General features: G+C 39.9%; 3 protein-coding genes across 3 annotated transcripts; all 3 read left to right on the top strand.

Annotated features, from left to right (window-relative positions):
* Positions 1-581: 581 nt before the first annotated feature.
* aldoca (aldolase C, fructose-bisphosphate, a) lies at positions 582-2,672 on the top strand (the record flags this gene model as incomplete). The annotated part of the gene is made up of 8 exons (XM_080771706.1): positions 582-700; positions 947-1,154; positions 1,315-1,369; positions 1,477-1,637; positions 1,729-1,812; positions 1,948-2,122; positions 2,249-2,448; positions 2,580-2,672. The coding sequence occupies exons 1-8, from the start codon at positions 585-587 to the stop codon at positions 2,670-2,672; spliced, it is 1,092 nt and encodes a 363-aa protein (XP_080627832.1). The 5' UTR covers positions 582-584.
* Positions 2,673-8,153: 5,481 nt separating this feature from the next.
* On the top strand, positions 8,154-12,533 carry srsf1a (serine and arginine rich splicing factor 1a). The gene is made up of 5 exons (XM_080771994.1): positions 8,154-8,580; positions 9,645-9,871; positions 10,727-10,899; positions 11,124-11,818; positions 12,183-12,533. The coding sequence occupies exons 1-4, from the start codon at positions 8,381-8,383 to the stop codon at positions 11,313-11,315; spliced, it is 792 nt and encodes a 263-aa protein (XP_080628120.1). The 5' UTR covers positions 8,154-8,380; the 3' UTR covers positions 11,316-11,818; positions 12,183-12,533.
* A 1,162-nt stretch (positions 12,534-13,695) lies between these two features.
* Positions 13,696-17,357, top strand: dynll2a (dynein, light chain, LC8-type 2a). Its single transcript, XM_080772213.1, has 3 exons — positions 13,696-13,827; positions 14,420-14,566; positions 15,682-17,357. The coding sequence occupies exons 2-3, from the start codon at positions 14,435-14,437 to the stop codon at positions 15,817-15,819; spliced, it is 270 nt and encodes an 89-aa protein (XP_080628339.1). The 5' UTR covers positions 13,696-13,827; positions 14,420-14,434; the 3' UTR covers positions 15,820-17,357.
* Positions 17,358-25,189: the final 7,832 nt, after the last annotated feature.

Genomic DNA, 25,189 nt, shown 5'->3' with positions numbered 1-25,189 from the left:
CATTATTTATGCCATATAAATAATAGCATTGTACGGTATTATGATGACAACGATCCCAAAAGCAACTATTACAATTTTATAGTTCATTCATTCTATCCAGAATAATAATATACCATCCATACACCAATAACATGGCTGTTATATTAGTCTGGAAAACATTCCCTGACTATGGGGAAAAGTGTGTTATTTTGCTTAGGTTGGTTGGACTAGTGCTACAGTTGTCTTGGAAGAGCCACAGAGTTTGTTGAATTATGATTAATTTCATCAACATTACATGCATAGTCAATTAATGGTGTATTATCGCCCCTTGTTTTGGAATTGCGTATATAGAAGCAGGTATGATACATAGCAGTGTCAGCACTCAACATAATACTTGTTCGCCATCTCATCAGTTTTTTTTGTCATTACATTTAACTTTCAACTAACACTATAAACTTTGAGTTACAGTGGGGCAGCTATGCTAATAATTTCCATGAATTTGCTCAATTATGCTGATTATTAATTACATTCAATTAAAACCACTTGCAGTCAGTTATTTAATGTATCCTGCACATCTATTCAGGTTGTAAGACAATTCTCTCAGGATGACACACCAGTTTCCTACGCTCTCTGCAGCACAGAAGAAAGACCTTCATGAGACGGCACTACGCATAATATCCCCTGGGAAGGGCATCCTGGCTGCGGATGAGTCTGTGGGTCTGTGAAGACCTATGGAGATACTAAATAATGGCATATAATCATTTAGGACTTGCACATAATGCAACGGTTGTACTGAAATGATTGCTTCACTGTGAATACATTTTCAACAGTCCATACTGCTTCATCACAGGACTGTGTCGCTCATTTAAAAAATATATATTATTGTTTTGTTATTTTCAACAAGCAACACCGCCATGCAGCAAAGAATAAATTAGGCTTTGCATTTACATTTTGTTGCAACAGGCAGCATGGCTAAACGTCTGGCCCAGGTGGGAGTGGAGAACACTGAAGAACAGCGCAGACAGTACAGGCAGATCCTCTTCAGTGCAGATGATCGCATCAACAGCTGCATCGGAGGGGTCATCTTCTTCCACGAGACCCTGTACCAGCACTCGGACGCCGGCGTACCCTTTGTCAAAATTATAAAGGACAGGGGCATCATGGTTGGCGTCAAGGTAGGATCATTTTATATTTCACAAATTCACATGAGGAACTACAATCCCTAGTGGTATAAAAATGGTCTTAAGGAAAATGTATCCGCATTAAATATGAGGATCTCTTGTTGCTATATTATGGTTGTGGCTACGTGAGATCTTATGTTCTGTCACTTCCCAGGTCGACAAGGGTGTCATCCCCCTGGCAGGAACCTGTGGAGAAACCACTACACAGGGTACAGTAAGAAAATAAAAAAATATCCCCCCCCTGAGTTCTTTGATGATTTCATTCAGACAAACATACTGTACGGTGCAAGATGCTTTATGGACTTTTTTTCTTTAGGTCTGGATGGTCTGTCAGATCGCTGTGCACAGTACAAAAAGGATGGAGCCGTCTTTGCAAAGTGGCGCTGTGTGCTCAAAATAAGTGACACCAACCCATCTAAACTGGCCATCGCAGAGAATGCAAATGTTCTGGCGCGTTACTCAAGTATCTGCCAACAGGTTCGGCCTCTCTGGTATATTCCACGTCAACATTTGTGAACACTGGAAGGATGTTAATTTTGTTAATCGTTGTGTGCATTTTGACATGCAGAATGGCATAGTGCCCATCATAGAGCCAGAGATTTTGCCAGATGGAGATGATGACCTGAAGCGCTGCCAATATGTTACTGAGAAGGTGGGTTCATGCATTTGAGAAGATAGGGAGCGAGACATAGTGAGAGAAAGAGCTAGAAAGAGAGTCAGAGAGAGAAAGAGGACATCTAGGCCAGAAGGAACAATATCATATCATACATGTGCTGTGGTATTGCAGGTTCTTTCTGCAGTCTACAAAGCCATGTCTGACCACCATGTGTACCTGGAAGGTACTCTGCTCAAACCCAACATGGTCACCCCTGGACACAGCTGCTCTACCAAATACACACCAGAGGAAGTTGCTATGGCAACTATCACTGCATTGCGCCGCACAGTTCCCCCTGCGGTCCCAGGTAAGCTAAGATAACACTTCAGGTCTAAGAAACAAACAAATACAGAAATGAAAATCCATTTAAAATAAATGTCCATGAACTGAGCTATGCCCTGTTACACGGCAATGTTTTTTGGTATCCCTACAGGAGTGGCATTTCTCTCAGGCGGTCAGAGTGAAGAGGAGGCCTCTATCCATCTGAATGCACTCAATAACTGTCCTCTAGTCAAGCCCTGGACTCTAACATTCTCCTTTGGCCGAGCCTTGCAGGCCTCTGCTCTCAAAACCTGGCGAGGACATAAAGAAAATGAGAATGCCGCAACTGAGCAGTTCATCAAGCGAGCTGAGGCATGTCTTTTTTTTTTTTTTTTTACTGTAATCATACAATGACATTTTTACTCAACAACAATTATATGAATATACACCTATGGCGTTTATTTACTGTTGTGCATTTCTTTCTATTATCTTTTTGCACACAGGTGAATAGTCTTGCTTGCCAGGGGAAATACACTGGTGGCAACGACAGTGGTGATGCTGGCCAGCAGGTCTATGGGTCCAGTCATGCATACTGAGCAGCATGTTTCAGCTCTTACCAACAAAATAGTATATCATTACCATAACCAAGCCGCATCACAGATGAATAGTTAAATAATAATAATAAGTTGAAAGTTAATTTACAGTATAAACACTCTTGATGGAGGTGTTGCATGAAAACAGAAGTTGACATTGTATTTTGACGTGCAAGGACAATCAGAAAATGGCCTTTGCCTGAGCATTTGAATGCATGTTATAAAATGAAAAGTGGTTGACTTTGTTCCAAATACATGCTCTTATGACACCGATAATTAAAGCTACATAATTTGGTAAATATAATTTCATTTAAAGCAATTACTTGCCTTGTGTAGTGAAAAAGAAATACTACCATAAAACAAAGAACAAAATAACAATAAGTAGTGAGGATGTGTGTATTTTCTTTTTCTCTTAATGACCAAAATAAAACTACTACTACTAATGACTCATTATGAGTTATGACTGCAGCCCATTGCATTTATGTAATGCAATTTCCTGCCCATTATGTGGATTTTTGATTTGTGTGTGTGTGTGTGTGTGTGTGTGTGTGTGTGTGTGTGTGTGTGTGTGTGTGTGTGTGTGTGTGTGTGTGTGTGTGTGTGTGTGTGTGTGGTGCGGTGCGGTGCGTGTGTGAATGTGTGTGCGCGCGCAGCTTGTATGCAATGTATTCAATGGTGTATCTGATATTCTACCACTTCTTAGATACGTTTCCAACGTATATTCTGCTACTTAGGTTCTCATTGTTAGTGTTTTCTGTGCACTGGAATGAAGTAGATCAACATATTATAATAAAAAGGTATCTTAAAACAATAATGTGTAATTTATTTGGATAGTGATATTAAAATATTTTTACTCCCATAATTTAAATATATTAACAAACATCTGGATTGCATTTATTAGTACTTACTTATTACATTTTACTTCATTTTTGTGGTTGCTTTGACAGGCTGCTACATTATATGAATCATTAAAAATAATCCAAATATGTGCTGTTTTTGGATTGAGGTTTGGATTGAGGTTTTCTAAATATGCAAACTAAATAGATTTTTGCTGCCAGAATATTCATCCCAGTGGTCAGTACAATATTGCTATAAAGAAAGATGTTACCAGCTCTCCCTACCAGCCATCAAACAAACATCTCATTAAAAGCCCATTTGTTCACTTTCATCTGTGAAACTATAACAAACAGAATGTATTCTGCAAACAAGAATCGCAAGCAAGAAATAAACAACTTTTGCAATCAAAATCCATGTTTTATACGTTAATCAGGTGAAAAGGGAGGTGGAACAATGTTGGCGTCAAGTTCAAACTATTCAAATTGATCTCTTTAAAGTGCTATAAACAGTGCATTTCAATTAAGCTATTTCAAAACTATATTCAACAGAGAATAAACATAAAGCTCAGTGAGAAAGAAATCTGTCTGATTTGATTATTTTGAAAGATAATTTCATATCAGTTACTAGGTCTACTTACTTTTCATAATTAACTAACTTTGACCTAGATTCATTTTCTGGTATCTACTTTTATTTTCAGGTTCCACCATGTACCTACATTCCACCTTTTATGCAGACATAATTTGCATTGGTCCCCTCTCAGCATGACAGGCTGTGCGGTTTTATAATATATGGATATGGATATGCAAAAGTTGCCTGTGTAAAAGTCAACAGGAAGATGTATCAACAATCTTGTATGTATCAAATGTATCCATAATTTTTAGATAATGTAGGCTTTTACACAGACCATATCTGAGAGTATGAGTGTATTCAACATGCTGTCAAAACGAAATTACAGCTCCAGTTTATTTTTGAGTCTTGCATAGGCTAAACAATACATGGATTATAAAAAGATTGGTACAACTATCTTATATACAAGTGAAAAGGTGTACCCATACTCATTCTTCATGCTCTATCTCCGACCGAACCACACTTTTACCACACATCTCTATATGCAAAATAAATTCGCCACCCTCCCCGAACTGACATAGCCTATTTTTTAGCCGTTCAAGTTTCTTATTTACTCTGCAAATATTACTTTTATGAAAATCACGATCGAGCCAGCAGATAAACGGGTGCCACAACACGCCGAGAAACAAGGAATTTAACCACGCTACTTGCATACACTGCAACTCGCTTACAATTCGCAAACCTGGCAACACTGCCTGCCTCTTACGTCACCAGCTCTGCTCCTCCTGGCCTCCGTAGTCCGTCGCGCTCACAATCTGTCGCAGCCATCTTGCTTTTCTTTTGGATGGGCGAGTGGACATTTAATGCTAATAAATTAATTATAGGTCCAGCAAGCAAATCATGATGGTCTGATTGTGCTCAATAGGTCACAATAACATTCCGAAATTAGGTGTTGTGTTTTGTATGGCATTTTCCCCAGTAGTAGTTGCATATCTATCTCAGCTTTTGCCTGATAGCACACATGCTAACGTCAGCAGCCATAGCAACATACAGTGTGCGCAGACATAACATGAGTTGTTTACAACACAAACACACGGCCTTTTCACCACGCAATACACACAACAGCTCGGGAGTTATTAAACCGAACGTGGACGCTGTTTCAGTGTTACATTTGCTGCGCATATCGGAATAATTGTAACGGCATGCATGATAAATGTAACAACGCTAAAAAACACCATTAAACATATCGTTTTCACCTTAAAGCTATTACATTTCATTGAAGCAACTCCTTAGCATTGTTTTCATACCATGGATGTGATAAGATAATGTATCAAACATAAGGGAAATATTAAATAGGATCGGGTGTACCAGTTTGGCCATTTCTTTTTTTTCAATGGGGCAATACATTGATTAAACAAACGTTTGATTGATTGAGTTGTACAACGTTATACAACCCTAAACTAATTTTAGAATACACTACACAATACAATACAATTTTAGAACATATTTTGCACGTTCCATTTTTTTACTCAGAGATCCCTTTAGCTACACATGTAATATTTCCAGGCAACGGACCTACACATGTCAGCTACCATAAACCACTTCAAGTTATTAGGACGAAATAACTGACAGGAGTGACGGTGCTGTGCTGTGAGTAAACTAATAGGGGAGAGCCGCCAAGGATGTAACATTTTGCACGTTTCATTCTTTTACTCAGAGATCCGTTTAGCTACACATGTAATATTTTCAGGCAACGGACCTACACATGTCAGCTACCATAAACCACTTCAAGTTATTTTTTTGATAAAACAGGTCGGGAGTTATTCAACCGAACGTGGACGCTGTTTCAGTGTTACATTTGCTGCGCATATCGGATCAATTGTAACGGCATGCATGATAAATGTAACAACGCTAAAAAACACCATTAAACATATCGTTCTCAGCTTAAAACAATTACATTTCATTGAAGCAACTCCTTAGCATTGTTTTTATACCATGGATGTGATAAGAAAATGTATCAAACATAAGGGAAATATTAAATAGTATCGGGTGTACCAGTACCAGTTTGGCCATTTCTTTTTTTTCAATGGGGCAATACATTGATTAAACAAACGTTTGATTGATTGAGTTGTACAACGTTATACAACCCTAAACTAATTTCAGAATACACTACACGATACAATACCATTTCAGAACATATAATATTGGCCAATATGTCAAATATGTAAATATTACATATAATGGCATTGAATGGAAGCGGACCATTTGTAACACATGTTACAAATGACCCGCTTTTGCAAGTTTTCTTTGCAGTTGCTTACAGACCAGAATGAACGTGAATTCCGTCTAAACACGATGCAAACTAATGAAGAACATAAGCATGAACACATCCATGTGGATTTTTATTCACCAACACCAAAGACAAAAATTGTACCACACATATACTCCAGGTGTAAAATTAGACGCATTTTGAAGGTAAACACTTCAAACTTCAAACTCCTGGCCACGTAGAGTACGTTGCTGTACACATACTGACGCGATGGCGTCATGGTGGCGTTGACCAATCAAGATATAACGTCCATGTTACAACCGTGAAGCGTTACAACCTTGGCGGCTCTCCCCTACATTTGTTACTAACATTAGGTTGTGGCGAAGTAGACACGTGGCCAGCAGATACTGTGTTTTGGACAAACAGGCTAGGTATTGGTGTTGATTTGGGTCAACTGGACAAACAGCGTGGTGTTGTTTTGTGTCTGTGTTTGTGTTGGAGCGCCTCAGTGTGGCCGTACAGGTCATGTGCAACCTCTTCCACAGAGAGATGGAGACACTAAATCTCAGCTGGACAAACATGTTTGCATGCATGCATCGCTGCCTTGCATGCTGTGTGCTACTGTTGAGTCTGTCACTTACTTTGACTGATTTATGGCATTGTCTTTCTGTTAAAATCCAACTATGTTAATTTAAGAACTCTGGGCATATAGGTCATTGTTTATTCACTGTGCACACGTGTAGCCTATTGTATGTCAGACTGTATGTCTGTCCCACAGTCACAATCCTTTAGTACTTAGGCTGTGGAAATATTCAGGACAAAACAATGGTACATTTCCAATAACCCATTCGTTACTACATGTGGAGTCAACTCCCGCCATTTATTTCTTCCCATAGTGCGTGGCAAAGTCGATCTGGGATGAGTGCGCGCGTAGCGCGCACGAAATTCTAGTAGCATACAAATTATATTGTATATTGTGTTAGTAATTGTAGGCTAACATACAGATTGGTCAAAATAACTTTTTATTCACTATATAAAAGTTATTGCTGATCAATGTTCATCAATACAATGTCAATCACAAGCAGTCACCAACTATAGGATGGATGAATGAATTAATATATAAAACCAGTGATGGTTATGATCATCATAGCATAGGCATAGCCCATACCACCATCTGCTGGAAAGACATTGTAAGAAAACATTGAATTAGGCAACTCAATTGTGAGCCAACTCTGAAAATTGTTTGCACATTTTCGTGGCATCTCATGGAAACATACTGTATAGGAATAATTTGTTCATTGATGATTATTTTAAATGTTCTATATTCTAAAGCAGTGGTTTTCAACCAGTGGATCTTGAGGGAGTTTCAGGTTGTCCCCAGCTAAATGATGGAGAGTTGGTAACCAAATTAACCCTCATAGATCTAAATTTAGATGTAACTATTGAGAGCGTAGAATGAAACCAAATAGACCTATACCAGTCCATTTGGTTTCATTTTATGCTCTCAAGAGTTACATTATTGTAAAACATCTGTATTAGGCTACTTGGTCCACGTGGCTCAAATGGCAAATAAATGACACATCTGACAGGCAGTGTTGGCTCTGTCAACAGACTCCACACACACACACACACACACACACACACACACACTGCAGAAGTGTGTGTGTGTGTGTGTGTGTGTGTGTGTGTGTGTGTGTGTGTGTGTGTGTGTGTGTGTGTGTGTGTGTGTGTGTGTGTGTCACAATCTGGCAACACTGGAGTCAGGCGCGCTTTCAAACACGGCAGCAGCTGCTTCTCCTGTCTACTCTCCAGTCTCCACCACAAGTTCACTTCACAGCCAGTGTTGTGTTCTCTTCTAGACCTGCGTACAAGGAGGTCGAAAACGTCTTGTTCTATGTGATTGATTTTTTGTAATAGTTTTGTTTATTTATTTTCTCTGCGAGAACATCGATCAATCGTAATAAATACTGAACAACAACGGACCAGGTTAGCCAGCGCGTAGCGGAGCGGTGGGCATCGTGTGTGTGCAGGAGGAACCATGTCGGAACAGACGGGAAGTGTTGTACGAGGCCCTGCTGGAAACAACGACTGTCGGATCTACGTAGGAAATCTCCCCCCTGATATCCGCACCAAAGATGTCGAGGACGTTTTCTACAAATACGGAGCGATTCGAGACATCGACCTGAAGAACAGGAGAGGAGGACCGCCGTTCGCTTTCATTGAATTCGATGATCCCAGGTAACGAGCTAACGCTAAGTAGCTAGTTGGCTAACCTGGACAGTAAAATATGCTTAATGTATCGCGCGACAAAATATGACTTGATGTGAAAATGAAATACTTCCAAGTTTAAAGTGTTTGGGTTTTTTAAGCTCGCATGACATGGTAACATTGAAGCGAAGCCCTTTAGGCCCCATAGAGCACAGAGCCATGTTGTGTGAGTGGCTCGGACTATGTCCTGGGTCCAGCGTGCACAGCACGCCCTCTATGAGCACGCCTCGTTGTTGACCTAGTCACAACAGAAACGTGGTGCGCGGGGGTTCGGTTTTGAGTGTAAAGTCCACGTTACTTTAATGGCAATGCAACCTCGCAGTTGTGCGATTTTAAGATGCATACTTTTACCTCGCCCGGTTAGCCTGTAATGTTAACTTCCTGCATCTTGTATTGTTGTTGCCCTGCAGAGGTATTAGCAGTTGTTGTGTTTTTATATTTTTAGTCAGTGTAAACATGACAGCGTCAGTGTTTACTGTTTCAGCGTCAGTGTTTTGAGCTGCCAAACAAACACAAAACCTAGTGTTCAAACCAGTGGGCTGAAATTGTAAAAAATTATAATAACATACAAAATAATAACCAAAAAATATAAAATCTATAATTAAATAATAAGTAGATGATTGATAATTGAAGATTATCAAAAAAGGACAACGAGCCGTTGTTGTGGTCTTATACTTTATTATTGCAACAACTCTTTGGCAAATCCATATTGTTATGATTATGATCACATTGGTGAGTCAACTATCAGTCACTTTTCTGTACGTGTGCAACTTTGCAAGCAAGGCTGGCCACGTTAGCTACTCAATGTTTTCGAATTTCGATTAATTGAAATTGAATACATTTACCAATAGAAACAAACAAGCCTTTTCTGGTTTCATCTTTTTAGCAGACCGTGTATTCCGGTATGTGTACTGTACTTCCCTGTGCCTGTCCAGTCCTTGCCAACTGTTAAAGTATTCAATCGATCAATAGCAGTTCATCTGAAACCGTAGTCTCCCATGTCTAACCAATGACATTCAAATCGTCTTTTTCAGGGACGCAGATGATGCCGTTTATGGACGTGATGGATATGACTACGATGGCTACAGACTGCGTGTGGAGTTCCCGCGGAGTGGGAGAGGTGGTGGGAGAGGAGGTGGTTTTGGTGGTGGAGGTGGAGACCGAGGTGGTGGTGGCGGCGGCGGTGGCGGGGGGCTCGGTGCACCCAGGGGCAGATATGGCCCCCCATCCAGACGCTCTGAGTACAGGGTCATTGTTTCAGGTAATATCACCAGTTTGTGCATCATGACTAATAAGCAGTGTTGCCAACTCTACTGAGAGAAATAAGCCAACCCACCTCCAAAACAAGCCAAATCTTGCGAGAGGAATAATCCCACATTGAAAAAACAGGCCACATATTGAATATTCTTAATTAAAAAAATATTTGATGCATAATCCATTATAATTACTATGTCAATTATGTTTTAGTTATTTATTTTAACAATACACATATTTAGCCAGGGCTTAATAAGTAGAGATGCCAGACTGAGTGTCACTCAATGTGATTCACACTCCCTCAAACATATGAGGAATTATACTATACATCAAAGAAACGTTGGCTTGTTAGATTTGCCAAAGAAGCCACAGCATCCTACTATAAATGCACCACGTGTGTGTGTGTGTGTGTGTGTGTGTGTGTGTGTGTGTGTGTGTGTGTGTAATGCACGTAACGCGAGAACTGTTTGCCCCACCGACTTCAAATTCAACACATGACATCCGGTCCGTTGGTTAAAGTGCTCCGTTGCTATGAATCGATTGGGCGTTATAATTTAATGGATTAAATAACCGGGTTCTATGACAAGTTAACAACGGTATTATTAGGTTCCAAAGTTGTATCGTTCTCAAGTAGATCGGTGCAACCTGCAACTCACCATTCTTTCCTGCAACTTTGGGGGGAAAATAACAGCGGGAAATATGGCAACACTCACGCAATGATGCCCCACAAAACACCCATGTATAAGTTGTTAGAAACATTTCAGTAAATTTAATTTTAGTGAACAGTTAAATATTGAAATGTGGCTTCTTGTGACTTTTTGCATGGAATAAATATGGTCTTGTTTCATGATTTGTGTTAAAGGGCTCCCCCAAAGTGGCAGCTGGCAGGATCTGAAAGACCACATGCGTGAAGCTGGAGATGTGTGTTATGCAGACGTCTTCAGAGATGGAACCGGGGTGGTCGAATTTGTGCGCAAAGAAGACATGACCTACGCTGTTAGAAAACTGGACAACACCAAATTTCGATCACATGAGGTATGTGTACTGATTTGACTCCTATTCACGGATATTGTTTCTTTGCCTTTCGGGAAGGTGAGTACTTGTCTGAAATGTTGACGGCAACAGTGAAATTGTTTTCGGTTGATAGGGAAGGGAGCAGTTGTGGCCCTTGCTTCCAAATTCCAGCTCCGGTGTGTTCACTTTAGGTGATGCAAAGAGGGTGTGGTCTCTTCAATGTCAAGTTCTCTTGTGTCTACCAGGGAGAGACCGCATACATTCGTGTGAAAGTAGATGGCCCCGGCAGTCCGAGCTATGGAAGATCACGCTCCCGTAGCCGTGGCAGCCGAAGCAGAAGCCGGAGCCGCAGCCGCAGCCGCAGCAACTCCCGTGGCCGGGCCAGAGCGTCGCCCCGCTACTCTCCTCGTCATAGCCGCTCTCGCTCCCGTTCCTGAGTCTTTCTATCAACCATTGATGTTTTGCCCTTTTAATGAATTCTCTGTATACCCTCCTGTTTTGAGTTTTTCAGACGTCAGCTGTTTATTTTAATTTTTTGAATATCTTGTCCCGATGTCGTTGTGGAAGACCTTGGTATGTAGATGTGTCCCTTTTTTACATTTCCTCACCCTTCCAGCTGCTTTGTCCTGTTTTGGTCTCTGCAGTTTTGTTTTGACTTTTTTTTTTGTGCAAAATGTGCTGTTATGAGTTTGCAAAAATGTTGAGCTGCACCCTTTTGCACTCAGTGTTTTTGTGTTTGAAAATTGAATGTTATCTTTTTCATGGGTTGACTGGGTGGGTGGATGGGGGACATTGCTTAACTGTATTTTACCCTTGTGTCTTCCTTTAGAAATCTGAAGATAAGGATTAAAAGAATGATTTGGAATAAAACCATTGTGGAGCACATTTCATTTGTATGGTCAGGATAGGACATCTAAATGAGGAGGAGTCAGGTCCTATGGTACGCTTCATATTCCATGCATTGAGGTTTTGGATAAGATTTAGGGTGCATGTCATATCACAAATACTTGTCATAACCTTTTTTTACATGCTGCCTTGGGTCTGAAGTAACAACCCTAAGTCAGATTGTTTTCTTACTTACTTACTTGTGTAACACTTCTATTGGAATCCAAATTGTGTGTTGGGGGTGGTTATAGGGTTAGTTCAAAAGCTAAACTTATCACCACTTAAATGTTTTTGCTTCACTGATTTTTGGTGCTCATGGGTTAGTTTGTAAAGCAATGTATGTCATGAGTGCTCAAATTAGGCCCATATCTGAAATCATTCTAATGGTTTGCCTCTGATTTTCTTCCTGGTATTTCAAGGTTTTGATTGGAGGAGTGGATCCCAATCCTTGGAGCTGGATGAGTGGATCGATAGGGAGGGGATAGGCAAGGATGGATGCTTGGAACGGGATCCGTTTTCCAGGAATCAAATGAGTTGATTTGGAACTAATTAAGGAGTCCCAGAGCAACTTTTTTCCAATAGCCTATCTATCTTAATTTTTGAATGATATGGCTTTATTTACAAGAAAGCGAATCTGAGGACCAGGAAGTTGGATCAAAGGATGGAATCGTAGATGCCTGGTATGAGGGAATTAAATTGGGGTGGTTTGGTTTTTATTGTATTTTATTGCTTAATCTTACATACCTCTTAGAATTTTCAATAAAATGACTGAAAACGGTACATTTATTTCAGTGTTTTTTTTTTATTGGAATACTCAAATGTGTGAATGGATGTTATTCCTAATGGAATAATTATTTAAATGTTTTTAGATATTATCCCATTGTACATAGCCTATACACTAGTCTAGTCAATCCGGTAAAATGTCAAAATCGGACTTAACCAATTTAGACCTGAGGCATTCTAAATTCTAGTGGTTTTCTGAAAATATATTTATGTCAGTGGTGCTCAACTTTTTTCATGTCAAGAACCCCCAGAATGATCTGTATTTGGCCACCGACCACCATCTGAAAATATGTTCCAGGGGACCCCCCCCCCCCCAGATTTGAGTTAAAAATGTCTGCTCGGAAAGAATATATATTCAAAGCTTTGCGCCACATTTTTACAATTTTTCAAAAATAGCAGATCTACAAGCTTGTAGCGGCACTCTGTGCCATGCTATGAGCTTGTAGATCTGCTATTTATTTTTATTAAATTCATACCAACTAGGGCTTAGATGACTTTATGAAATATGATTGTACTACATCCACTGATAAATGTAATCTGGTCAAATGTTGTTTACATCTGACTTAATTGAATTGTAATACAATTGCAGGATACAGGATGTGGAAATGAACAAACTGTTCAAGACAATGATCCTTCCAATAACAGCTATTGAATAGCCTCACACCAAACCCCCATAGCCATACACTCACTAAAGATATTCATAATATAACATTGTACTTATGTTGTATATACATACCCAGAGCCTTAGATAAATGGCTCTGTACATAACACCCCCCACACACACTACACACTTCTTGTTTTCCACTTTTGATTTCTAGTTTTTAACCTTTTTAACCCTTTAACTAGTTAGATTTGTTTTTACTTCTGTTTTGTAAAAGCGACTTTGGGTACCTTGAAAAGCGCTATATAAATCGTATGTATTATTATTATTATATAGATAAAAATGTTATTTCAACACGGGTCTTATATTTTGGCCCCCACGGTGGTGTATTGCCAATGATGCATTGTGGGATGAAATAAGATGCAGGCAGATGGGAGCTGGAGAAAATCGCTCCCACCACCTCGGGAGGCTGCTGCTCAGCCAATGGATGACTGTATCACGCAGTAGAGGGCGGGGAGGTCTTCCAGCATAGACTAGTGGATCATAGGATACATCATACACCATGACCATACGTACCATAGTTATTGTGTAAATCTTAAGAATTTAATTGCGGAGCTAAATCCATATCACTGTCGTCAAGAAATATTAATTTGCAAAGGAAGTATCGAAGGAGTCAACGGGTGAGTGACGTGCTAGGTCTACCGTGTGCCGACGCGACACATTACCATGCGTCTTTACAGTTTGATTTGAGTTCTCCCCTCAATGAACTGTTATTAGATGTAGCTTAATTTTGGGAGGGATTTGATGTAATTTGTAATACGTAATTTGAATCGTGGAGTAGGCCGGAACGATTGTAGCGGAAATGCTCGAGTGTTAATGGCCATTTAAATGCGAGACTTTCGCCAAACGATTATGCAGAAGAACCTGATATATCGCAAAGTTATTTTTTCCAAGTAATTTAACTCCACCTGTATTGAGTTTCACAGCTAATCCATGCCCCGCTCGAGTCCTTGTCTATAGCATAATAAAGTTCAGAGAGATTAATTAATTATATGCTAATGTTTTAATGAAATACGCCATTAGCCTATTTCACCAACTGACCAATTTGTCTGCGTATGCCCATTGTCCCTTCCCTTGATATTGGCCTGCTGGCTGCTGCTCTTTCTTACCTAATTGGTTCGTAGAGGTGTCGATTGATTGTAGTCGTCTACATTGAATCTGCCGGTGTGTTTCATTCAATGCAATCCCATTGAGTGAGTGTTTTCTTCGCAGTTCGTTTCAGCAAACATGACTGACAGGAAAGCTGTGATCAAAAATGCAGACATGTCTGAGGACATGCAGCAGGATTCCGTGGATTGCGCTACACAGGCCATGGAGAAATACAATATAGAGAAGGACATTGCAGCCTATATCAAGAAGGTGAGTGAGAGCGGGGTGAAGGGTGCATTCACGTGCTTATCAGTACGGGTCCATTTGTACACTAAGAGTTCCAGGTAGCTGCTAGCCCTGGTCCTGTGCTTACTCGCTGTAAGCACTGGACCAGGGCTACAGGGCTGCCAACATTGGACTGTGAGAATCCAGTAGATAGTTTTATATTGCTTCATAACTGAAGCAATATAAGACTCATCTTTAATAATAACCATTCATTATTTACATCTGTATGATTGCATGCACTGCTTGCAGAAACATGTTAACATTAGATCTAAAGTTATAATATTCAGCTTCACAAGACTCCTCACCATGGCAGAGGGAAGCGGTCCACCCTCAGGCCGGACTGAATCATTTTAATCAAAACAAATTTCTGTTACTAGGCCTAATAAATATGCTACTCTATATCACAGTTTCTGTGCTTTATCCTGGTTTGTTGCCTGTGTCAGTTTGTTCATATAACTTGCATGTGGAGAGGGAAGTCAAAAGCCACTTTTCCTCCTGAACGTTCAGCACCTTCCACTGTAAATATCTTCCCACGGCCCTGCTGCTCACATATGGGAGATTGTGCCTCCTGGCGTGTTCACAGAAGGAGGCGCAATCTCCCAACTTTTGTTACATTGGTAACCCCCAGTTAGTCTACTTGCCAGCCCATAAAGCCCCATTGTGAACCTGGGCATTTTGAGTACCCTAAAGTTTTATATTACAAATGCTGAGTATGGGTCCCCAGCATGTAGAGACACTCCTAAAAACGTCCACCAATGTGATGAGGTCAGCACATTTGGTGGCTATAGTGGCTATATGGCCGAATTTAGCCCAAGGAGTTTTTTTCATGCAAAACTAATGCTTGCAATTGATTCAGAATATACGTTCCTGTGTTCTGGTGAATTTTGGGAATTTGATACCAAATCCAGGAGAAATGACAATGCAGGAGTCCTGCAGGATCCACGAATGTTGGCAGCCCTGAACCTAAGGCTCACCATGTAGCAAATTCTGAAATGGCAAAAACAGTAGGGCTGAGGTGGGATTTGAACCGAAGTATGCCTAGTTCCAGAACTGTCTGTGATGGTGTCAGACTAAATGATCAACTCTGGTCTTGTTTTCAGGAGTTTGACAAGAAGTATAACCCTACATGGCATTGCATTGTTGGAAGAAACTTCGGCAGCTATGTTACCCATGAGACAAAGCATTTCATTTACTTCTACTTGGGGCAAGTGGCCATCTTGCTCTTCAAGTCTGGCTGAGCAGTTTCCTGAGGTGCGGAGTTCCTCATTGAAACTTAACAGGAATGTACTGTTGGCTGATGTCTCCCATACAGTTAATGACTTACCATAATGATGCAAATCGGCCGTGCGCAATTGCATGGACTATACAGTATTTAATATGTTTGTTACAGTACGTTTATGTTTAAATTGTTGCCATTCGAAAGCAACTTAAGTAGTTTTATTTTTTATGTTAAACCTAGGTTGTTTTTAACAGTGGCCCTTGATTGTATCATAATTAAAGGAAAGCTAGAGAATGTAGTTGTGCATCTGCTATCCTTTATAAGTGACATTGCCTGTCCATTTAGATGGTACCTGTAGATTCAAATGGAGTATCAGTTTGGATATAGCTGTGCATCTGTTTGACAATACCAAGATTTATTAGGTCTAATGATGCTGGTGAAAAGGTGTGAGGAAGTTAAGGTCCTTCCTTTCTCGTGTGTTCCCAGATAATCTGTAAAATCCCGATTCATTTCACAGAGAGTCTACAAATTAACCTGTATGGCTCCATTTGTACACTCAGAGCTAAATTAACACTGAGGATTTACACATGGTTAATTCACATGACCACAAGTTCTTACATGACTGCCCCAGGCTTTCAGTAGGATTACAGCTACCTTGTACAGAACCATGACTATAAGATAACTAAAACATGCTGTGATTTTTACCAGGATTGCACTTTTTTTTTAATGTTATATAATTTTAACCTCCATCAGGATAAAACTTACCAAAATCTTCAACTGTCACTAAGCAAGCACAAGTGTTTCCAGGAAGTTGATGTCAAGAAAGGTGTTTTCTCCACTCTTAATAGTCACTGTGAACAGGTGGAATAATCTGAGTAAATTATGTTTTGTTAACAATACCAAACTGTAATGGCTACAATAATGATGATCATTATCCTTACGTTTTCACAATAATGCCACAATTTCACTTTAACCGATCTGTCTTTATCTTGCTTGTATTGAATATATCACACAATAATGGATTAAGACAATTACAATATCCTTGCAAAATCAATGCAAATGATAAATTAGTGGCTGCTATTGATTGAAAATGAATATACCTATAAGCCTTCAATAGTCAAAACTCTACAAAGACTTGTCTTTCAGACAGTTTCGTTGTCTTACTATGTGACTGATGATACTGTCCAAACGCACTATCCCAAACCTTTATTTTGCATTGCATAAATATACTGCCAGGGATCTAAGAAAGACTTGCAGCTTCAAGTAGTGTTACCAATCATTTTTTTAACATATTTTAAGGCACTCTTTGGTTTTGGTCTTGTCGACATTATCAACAAGCTGGACTAGAAATGCACAATGTCTTTTGTGTTTGCTTGATTAGTATTATTTTCAAGGGAACTATTCCTATCTATTGTCCATGTAAACTGATGTATCGGTTCCTTGTGCATGGATTTCTGCTTTGTTTGTATATGTAGGAACCATTTCTCTGCTGTTTAATTCACACAAAACACGTGCCTCTCATTGTAACTGGCTTGAGTACAATTGCACTTCATTAGATGTAGGGTACTACGTAAGAAAAACCTTGTAAACCCAGTAACGACAACTAACAATAAATCTTCATTGGTGACTTATTACATTTTTGGCCATTTATTTGACTTCATTGTATTTTGAATATACTTTAGTAATGTGGGTCCTTTCCAGTATGTACAACATATTTAAATATTTAGGACATACTGCCATCAACGCAGTCTGATGGACATCACATTAACTATCACATTTTCTTTCTAAATAATTATGTAAAATATAATGTCTAAATAATATAAGAAATGATTCCAAAATATTTTGTGCTCACAGTTTCCTTTATCCTAAAATGTAAACATAGCACAGATTTTGCTTATAAGCTATTATCTTTAGTCTATGCACGTTTGACTTGTCTGTCAATCTCCTCACCCAATGCCTGAGTCTACTTTCCAGTTCTTGCTTCAGGTTTCTGTTATCTTATCAAATATTGATCTGATTCATGGAATGTGCAATTACAGCTGGCTTGGACAGATTATTCCACGATGTGTTTTGTAATATTGTAGAGAGAAACATTTTGCACACATTTTGAATAGTCAGATTTCATTTTATTTCTTGATCTTAATCCTGTACATCAGTTTCACTACTTTTAAATATTTGTTTTCCAATTCATGGAATTTCTTAGACTTTTTGGGAATGTGTTTTTAAAACATTAAAAACAAAATGTAGGAAACAAAAGGCTCATAAAAATGGGTCCCGGACCCACTGTGCCTTAGCGGCTAAGGCTTAGCACATTAGCAATGTGCCTTAGGACATTCATGCTCCCAAGTGCAAGATTGATGAGACCCTGTCACTCAAGTAATGTTAGCATCCAGTGCAGATGGACTTTATTTAAACTCTGTTCTTACCTCTATCCTATTTCACAGACTCACGATAGTTGTCATAATACAGCACACGTCACATGCAATTAAGTGATCATATATGGTTCACACCATCTAACCGTTATCTACTCTACTTAGTTGATAGCATTATTGTGTAACTAGCTTCTGCAAAATGGACAGGAAGTAACAAGAAGTGACTGCCAGAAATATTGCTGTGTGTGTAATAATTGAAGTAATGAAGAAATATGAAAATATTACAGCAAGAAAGTTGAAAAAAATATTTTCCTACTGTACTGTGTGTGAGCGTGAATCTATGTTTTGGACTCGTACAGTAGTAGTCGACTGATTAATACTGTTTCCACAAAAAACGAGGTCATCTCGCATCTCAGATTTCCACATTCTCCTCAAGGCATTCCAGGTCCTTAATCAGACCTTCAGAGTGCGAGAATGTTCCCTCCAGAATATTGATGCTAGGGTTCAAGTGGTTAATGTAAAAAACAAAAACAACTCCCTAGCACACAAAGATTTTTGCTGCCCTCCTGTAATAACTGAGGAACCCCTAGGGGTCTCGGACCCCCTGTAGACCCATAATCTTTTGCCTTAGTTGAACTCATGTATTAGCCTAATTTTACATTTTTCTTGAAAATAGTTGTTGATGTGAATTTCAGTCTTTCAAACTTTAACATGCATGTATAAAAAATGGAATGGAGTCACCTGTATAATAGGCTCTTACAGTATGTGCTGTTATTCACCTTTTTGACCACAAGAGGGGTGCCTTCTCATGTGTGATTGTGTTTCATCCATGGGTTCCGGTTATGTTTTTGCCCCTTTGTCTGTCTCTGACCAGTGACCACTAATATATCTCGAAAAGTAATGGTTAGCTTGCCGTGAAATGCACTGCCGTGTGCACATTCATGCTCCCAAGTGCAATTAAACCATTGATGACAATCATGGAGACCCTATGTGACTCTCAAGCGTCCAGTGCAGCAGATGGCACTGGACACTGTTCTTACTTGCTGCTATGACACCTGCATTTTCTCATGGGGATCAGTAAAGGTTTATCTTTATCTTACCGTCCTTATCTTATCTTTAGAGACATTTAGAAAAGTGCCCTAGCTCTGAGTGCAGGTCTCTGCCAGGCCGGGTTGCCTATACAAACATTAATTGGAAAGCAGTCATAGCCAAATGGAATCTGAATCTGAAAAACGGATACTTAATCACATGACCCCAGAGATAATATGCATTAAAAAGAACTGTGTAGGACCCAAGGAGTCCATGAGACTGATTTGAGAAATGTGCATCAATCAGTCCAACAGTGCCGGAGATTAGCTGTTCACAGACGCACGTAAATCGTCTCCAGCCTGGGATAGAAAGAAAAGAGGGAAAAGAGTGAGAAAGGAGAAACGGTAATGACCATAGCCTTTGAGATATCCAGATCCTTTGTCACTGTTACTTTGATTGGAATTCTCAGTAACCAGGGACAAAAACAAAGTAAGAGTGACTGACAACGGATGTCCAAATGTCTGGTATTGTCCTTTAGACAAAGTAGTTGTCTTTCTGAATCTTCTTCTACCTGTTGATAGACTGATGGTAGGGATGCCAGATGAATTCCCTCACAGTCAGTGGTTCCCTCATACTTCTCCCTGCTATGAAACAGTTTGTATGCTGACAGTCTGTGGGCTTTTGTCCTTGCGTAGGGCACACAGAGGTGACTCTCGTTTATAAATGATCATGCCTGGTGTGCTTTCCTACCCCCGAGAGCAGTTTGTTCTAATGGTTTCCCCTGAATGGATTGCAGCCATGAAGCTCTGCTGCATTGCAATGCCGGAAGTCTCTGAAGCAGTCATGCTAGTCAGTTTCACTCGGGTCGTGGTATCACTCATATACCATTAGGTTCATTAATGTGCCCATTTAGATTAATGAAAAAGGTTTGACCCTTGGCGGTATCTTTTATTGCTATGCACAGCATAGAAAACCATATCAACACACACACACCGCACATTGATCAAATTTAACCTGTCAGTTTCTTCTCCATCCAGCTCAATTCTGTGTGCAGGTGTTTGTTCCTTTTTCAATTTTGACCCCCGTACCCTCTCCTACGCACCTGTCGTCTGTAGGTGTGCAAAAGCCTTTCTTTTTATGAATTCTCCTAATACAATTAAGTATAATTAAGGCAGAAGATTGATGTAATTTTGCAAACACTTATGCAACTTTCCAGTGTCAATCAGGGTTTTCCCTGACATCCAGAATAAGGAGTAGGTTAAAGGTTGAAAAGAATGCTTTTCATCAGCCGCAATAGTTTTATGACCTCATCAACATAGACACTACTGCAGACGTACACATGACCAAACCAAACAGTACTATACACACGTGCATTCACAGTCAGACGCATGCACGCCTGTGTGCACTCACGCACACACCAGTGCATTTGATAGTATAGTAATTTATTCACTTAATACATGGTTTGTCTGATGTCAGGTCTCATAGTTTCTATTGGCAGTAGTCAGTTCTTTCTCTCACTCCCACACACTGTCTTATCTGAGCCCAACCCTTTATGGACCATCATCTTGTAATCCTGCCCCTTTACTGCCCTCACTGTGAGCTGCTGTCAAGGATAAGGTAATTAGCTTATCATAAACAAATGATTTATAGAACCTGTAAGCAATAAGGTCATCCCAGTTATTCAGGGACCCTCTTCTTTGATATCGAACAAACCAGTCTGCACTCTGCAGTGGCTTAGAGTGCATCCCCAAAACACTTTCAAGCAACCCCATAGACATAGAGTTTAGTTGAACTCACCATTTCTTACTTGAGACTTATTTTCTGCAGAGCTTTAGCACATTTGTCACAAACAGTGCAGGCATTGCAGTTAACATGTTCACTTACCCTTCTTAGTACTCCTGTCTGAGTAAGAGTAATGTATAATTTATAGATTAGAATAGTGGATCTCAAACTTTTCTCGATCATGGCCCACTCACCCACTCTGAAGGGTGGGCCGTGTGAGCATGTTATGATTTTTTAGTTTTATCATTTTTGTGTTTTGTAAATTATTTGGGGGCCCACAGTACTTGCAATGTCCTCACTGCCCACCAGTGGATTCCAGACAAATCACTGAATTAGATGTAGAAATGAGATACAACGAGAAGAAAGAGGAGAGAAGCTGCCACTTGTCTTAGCTTATCTCAGATCATATTCAGGCATTGGAAGCATGTGATCTTGAGCAACTGGGCCATAAAACGGTGTTATGTGCCTTTATGAGCTGCTCTGAAATAGACCCATATATCGGTTTGGCCGATATATTGGCCATTATTTTACTTATCTGCAATTATGTGCATATACATGAAGAGAAAAAAGTAATAGCAGATCTACAAGCTCGTACATTGTTCTATTGGTAGATTGTTCTATTGGTCAAAACATCTGTAGTCAGTGGTCAAGGACTGTCCAAAACCAGAATTGGCATTGGACGCAAAAATATGACAAGGCTGTACTCCGGCTTCACTGACTGGCTATCGCTGCAGGGGAGCTTCTGCTCTGAAAGAGCTCTGAGAAACCACACAGCCAAATCCACTTTAACTTAGAGCGTATAAAAATGTACCTGTAAAGGTCCAAAAGAACACTACAGATTTTGTTATGCACCACGACTCTGTCCTTCAAACAAAGCTCTGTCCTTGTCCGAATACCAAGGCACTGTGTCGTACCGCAGGAAAAGCAGGTTTTGCTCGCACAGCAGCAGTAAATCTGTCAAATACATAATATATATGTATTTTTTTCTAGAATGTTAAAGAGGTTATGAACAAATACATATTTACATATATTTTTTTTGCAGAATTTTAAAGAAGTTACGAAACAGATGTTTCAGATGGTCTTTATTCAAACATGGCAAACCTCAAGGTCGTTTCGAAGACCTGGCAAAGCTAAAGAGGACGTGTGTGACTGGGCGTGCGTCTGCATGTGTGCGTGCGTGAGTGCTTGTGTGTGTGTGTGTGTGTGTGTGTGTGTGTGTGTGTGTGTGTGTGTGTGTGTGTGTGTGTGTGAGCTCGTGAGGGGGGTCATGCAGGGGGTCTGGGTGAGGTAGGGAGGCGGGGAAGTCACACATGTAGGGGATAGTGATCCAGCCGGTGAGACTGTGCAGTCACCATGTCTCAATCTACCAAACAGCCCTGCATGACTAGTGTTGGGCATCCGCTAATGGCCCACAATTACAGTTTCTCTGTCCTCCAGAAAAGCACCCACTGTAGCGTGACCCAGCCAAATGACTCAAACCCCCCTTCATTGCATGGCAAGAATGGAGGCATGTGACATTGTGGACGGACACAATAACTCAGATGATGGTTTAAAAATGTCTGGCAGACATACGGATCCTTACATCTCACTGGCTGCAGCGTGGTCTAGAGAGAAGTGAGTGATGTGTGGGTGGTGAACTGTGCATTTGTTGTCTGTGTTGAAATGCAGATGGAACCAAACAAAAATGAGGGCTTGTAATCTGCGGGTGGGAAAAGAGCGGGGAGGGGGGACTAAAGGTGGAAAGGTCAAACTGATGATACACTGTTGAGCCAGAGAGGAACATTTTTTCCAACAGGATGCCTCTTGTGGTCAGGGTTAATGTGGTGTTAGAGGGACAGAGATGTGCAGATGAATTAATTTTAGGGATGAGCAGAGGAGCGTGAAGACAAGGGGCCAGAGTCCACTTTGTGGGGGGGGGGGATTGGGGGGGGCTGGCACTTGTAGGTTTTGGCACGACATCTTCATCTTGACTCTTGTCTGTTGAACAGTGACGGTGTTCTCATTTAAACAGCCCTGCTGCATTGGTTGTCAAGCGCACAGATACATCGAAACTTTCAAGAATGCTTCTAACAGAGAGGTGACAGACACTTTAATAATAAAACATATCATCTGTATCCCTGGCCATTGGAGGCATTGTTGTTATGTGATCACTGTATAATCCTCATTAACTCGCTTTACATGTGGACACCCTCCTCAGGTTTAAATGAACAGCCAGGGGTGCATTATAAGCACAAGATCAATTAGAATTAATTAACTTGTTGAGTACCAAATATGTTTGAGAGATGATACGTGAGGTGTGATTTCAAGTCAATTAGCAATAACTTCTTCGCGTCTTTCAGCTGCTGCTGAATAGGCTTATTTTATAATTGTGTGTGTGTGTGTGTGTGTGTGTGTGTGTGTGCGTGTGCGCGTGCGCGTGCGTGCATGCGTGTGTGTTGTTGTTTTGCTTAAAGGACCATACCAGCATGTCCAATACCAATACATGTCTGTTCACATCTTCGGCAATGTATTATCATGCTATAATATTCCCTTTAATAGTCTCTGCAAGTTGGTTTTCATACTGTACCATACTGAAATGAAAAGAATCCACTGGCTTCCTCGAAAATCAAACCACATTATGCCTTGGCTAATTAACATGAATGGCTGTAATGTCAAGTACCATGACTCTTTCAATGTGCAGTCCTTTAACTAATTTTAATTTAACCATTATGCTATGTTATTGATATTTGAGTATTGTTAATTTGTGAGATCCGCAAATGGGTTTTATACCTCTCTATGTAGAGTACTTATAGGAGGATAGGACAGTGGGTCAGAACTGTATCAGATTCAGGAGTCATTTCTGGTGACTACAGTGCAGTGGAAGGCAACAGTTGGTCAAAAAGGGACAAGACAGACGCCATGGTTGATTGAGTGTGACGTTTTTCTCTTTACTCATGAAATAATAAATAACCTGGATTCCACATTAGGTGGCACAGGTCCAGATTTGTATTTGTTCAAGTCAGAAATATATTTTAACTTATTTTAAAGTTCAAAAGAAACTCAAGGAATCACAACTTTTGTTATTAATGGACAACATGTTTACAATGTGAAAATAGAACAGTAGCAACCATTGTTATGAGAAAAGAAGAACTAGAAGGAAGTGTGGACACCTGGTGATGCCTGAAAGGGTCTCTTTAGTAAAGGAATGTTCATTCAAGCTCAATGTTTTGTTTTCTAAAGTAGAACAAGCACATTGGTGCTGTTGATTTCTATTCCAGTTGAAACGTGTCATCAAAATCTATTTGACTATCTTGCCAAATAATTGTATGTCTTTCTTGTCGCATCATCCACATTCCTCAGCTCATATTTATACCTAACATGTACAGTTGTATTTTAATTATTCTAAAGTCTAAACACATTTTTACCTACAGTATGTCGTGTTTCCTCCAATAGATTACAGTAGAGCTTTCAACAAAGATCCCCTTTAGTCGCGCCACAGAGGGGCCACACCAACATCGATTGCCGTATGAGGTATAAGGAAATGTGCTGATTCCTTGTCTTTTTGGTTATTCATTAACATTTGACAAAAAAAAAATGAAATAAAAAGAGCTCATAGACTTAGGTAGATAACCTGCTACTGTGTCTGACAGACCGGGTAAATAAATTGCTGACAGAAAAAAAACATCTTGATGCTAAAGGTCATTGCAGCTACTGTCACATACCTATAGTTACTGTGTTTCTAATACAATTTCTAATAATAATAAATGGTTTTAACATAAAACCTTCAAAATGTCCTCTTGCTCATGGTACTTGACTTTATGGCCTCATATTGTAATTGTGCATTTTATTTCCTGTATTTCTTCAAGAGCCAAGTAAAAGAAAGTACTAACTCAATTGATTATTCCCCGCAGCAGAAATGATAGGCTATACGTATTGAAGCAATGGTCAGATAATTGCAATCAAATACACATCTGCAATTTAGTGTAATAATCAGTTTGAAAAAAGAGCACTAAAGATGAACACAGAATCTGTGTGTAATTTTAGTGTGACCATGTGCATGACTGTGTGGTTGGATGGGTATATCCTTGCATATACCTCTTTGCTTTGTGTAATTTTACGCATGCACACAGGCACGCATGTGCACTTTTACACCAGTGTTTGTTCTGCAGGGTCCCAGTCAGAACATTCCACCTCTCATGGCTGCTAATGGTTGGTGTGCATGCCTCT

Source organism: Protomyctophum bolini (assembly GCF_963924005.1).
Source record: "Protomyctophum bolini genome assembly, chromosome: 9".
Classification (NCBI taxonomy): domain Eukaryota; kingdom Metazoa; phylum Chordata; class Actinopteri; order Myctophiformes; family Myctophidae; genus Protomyctophum; species Protomyctophum bolini.
The sequence above is the reverse complement of the archived record's forward strand: the minus strand, read 5'-3'. Positions and strand labels throughout refer to the sequence as shown.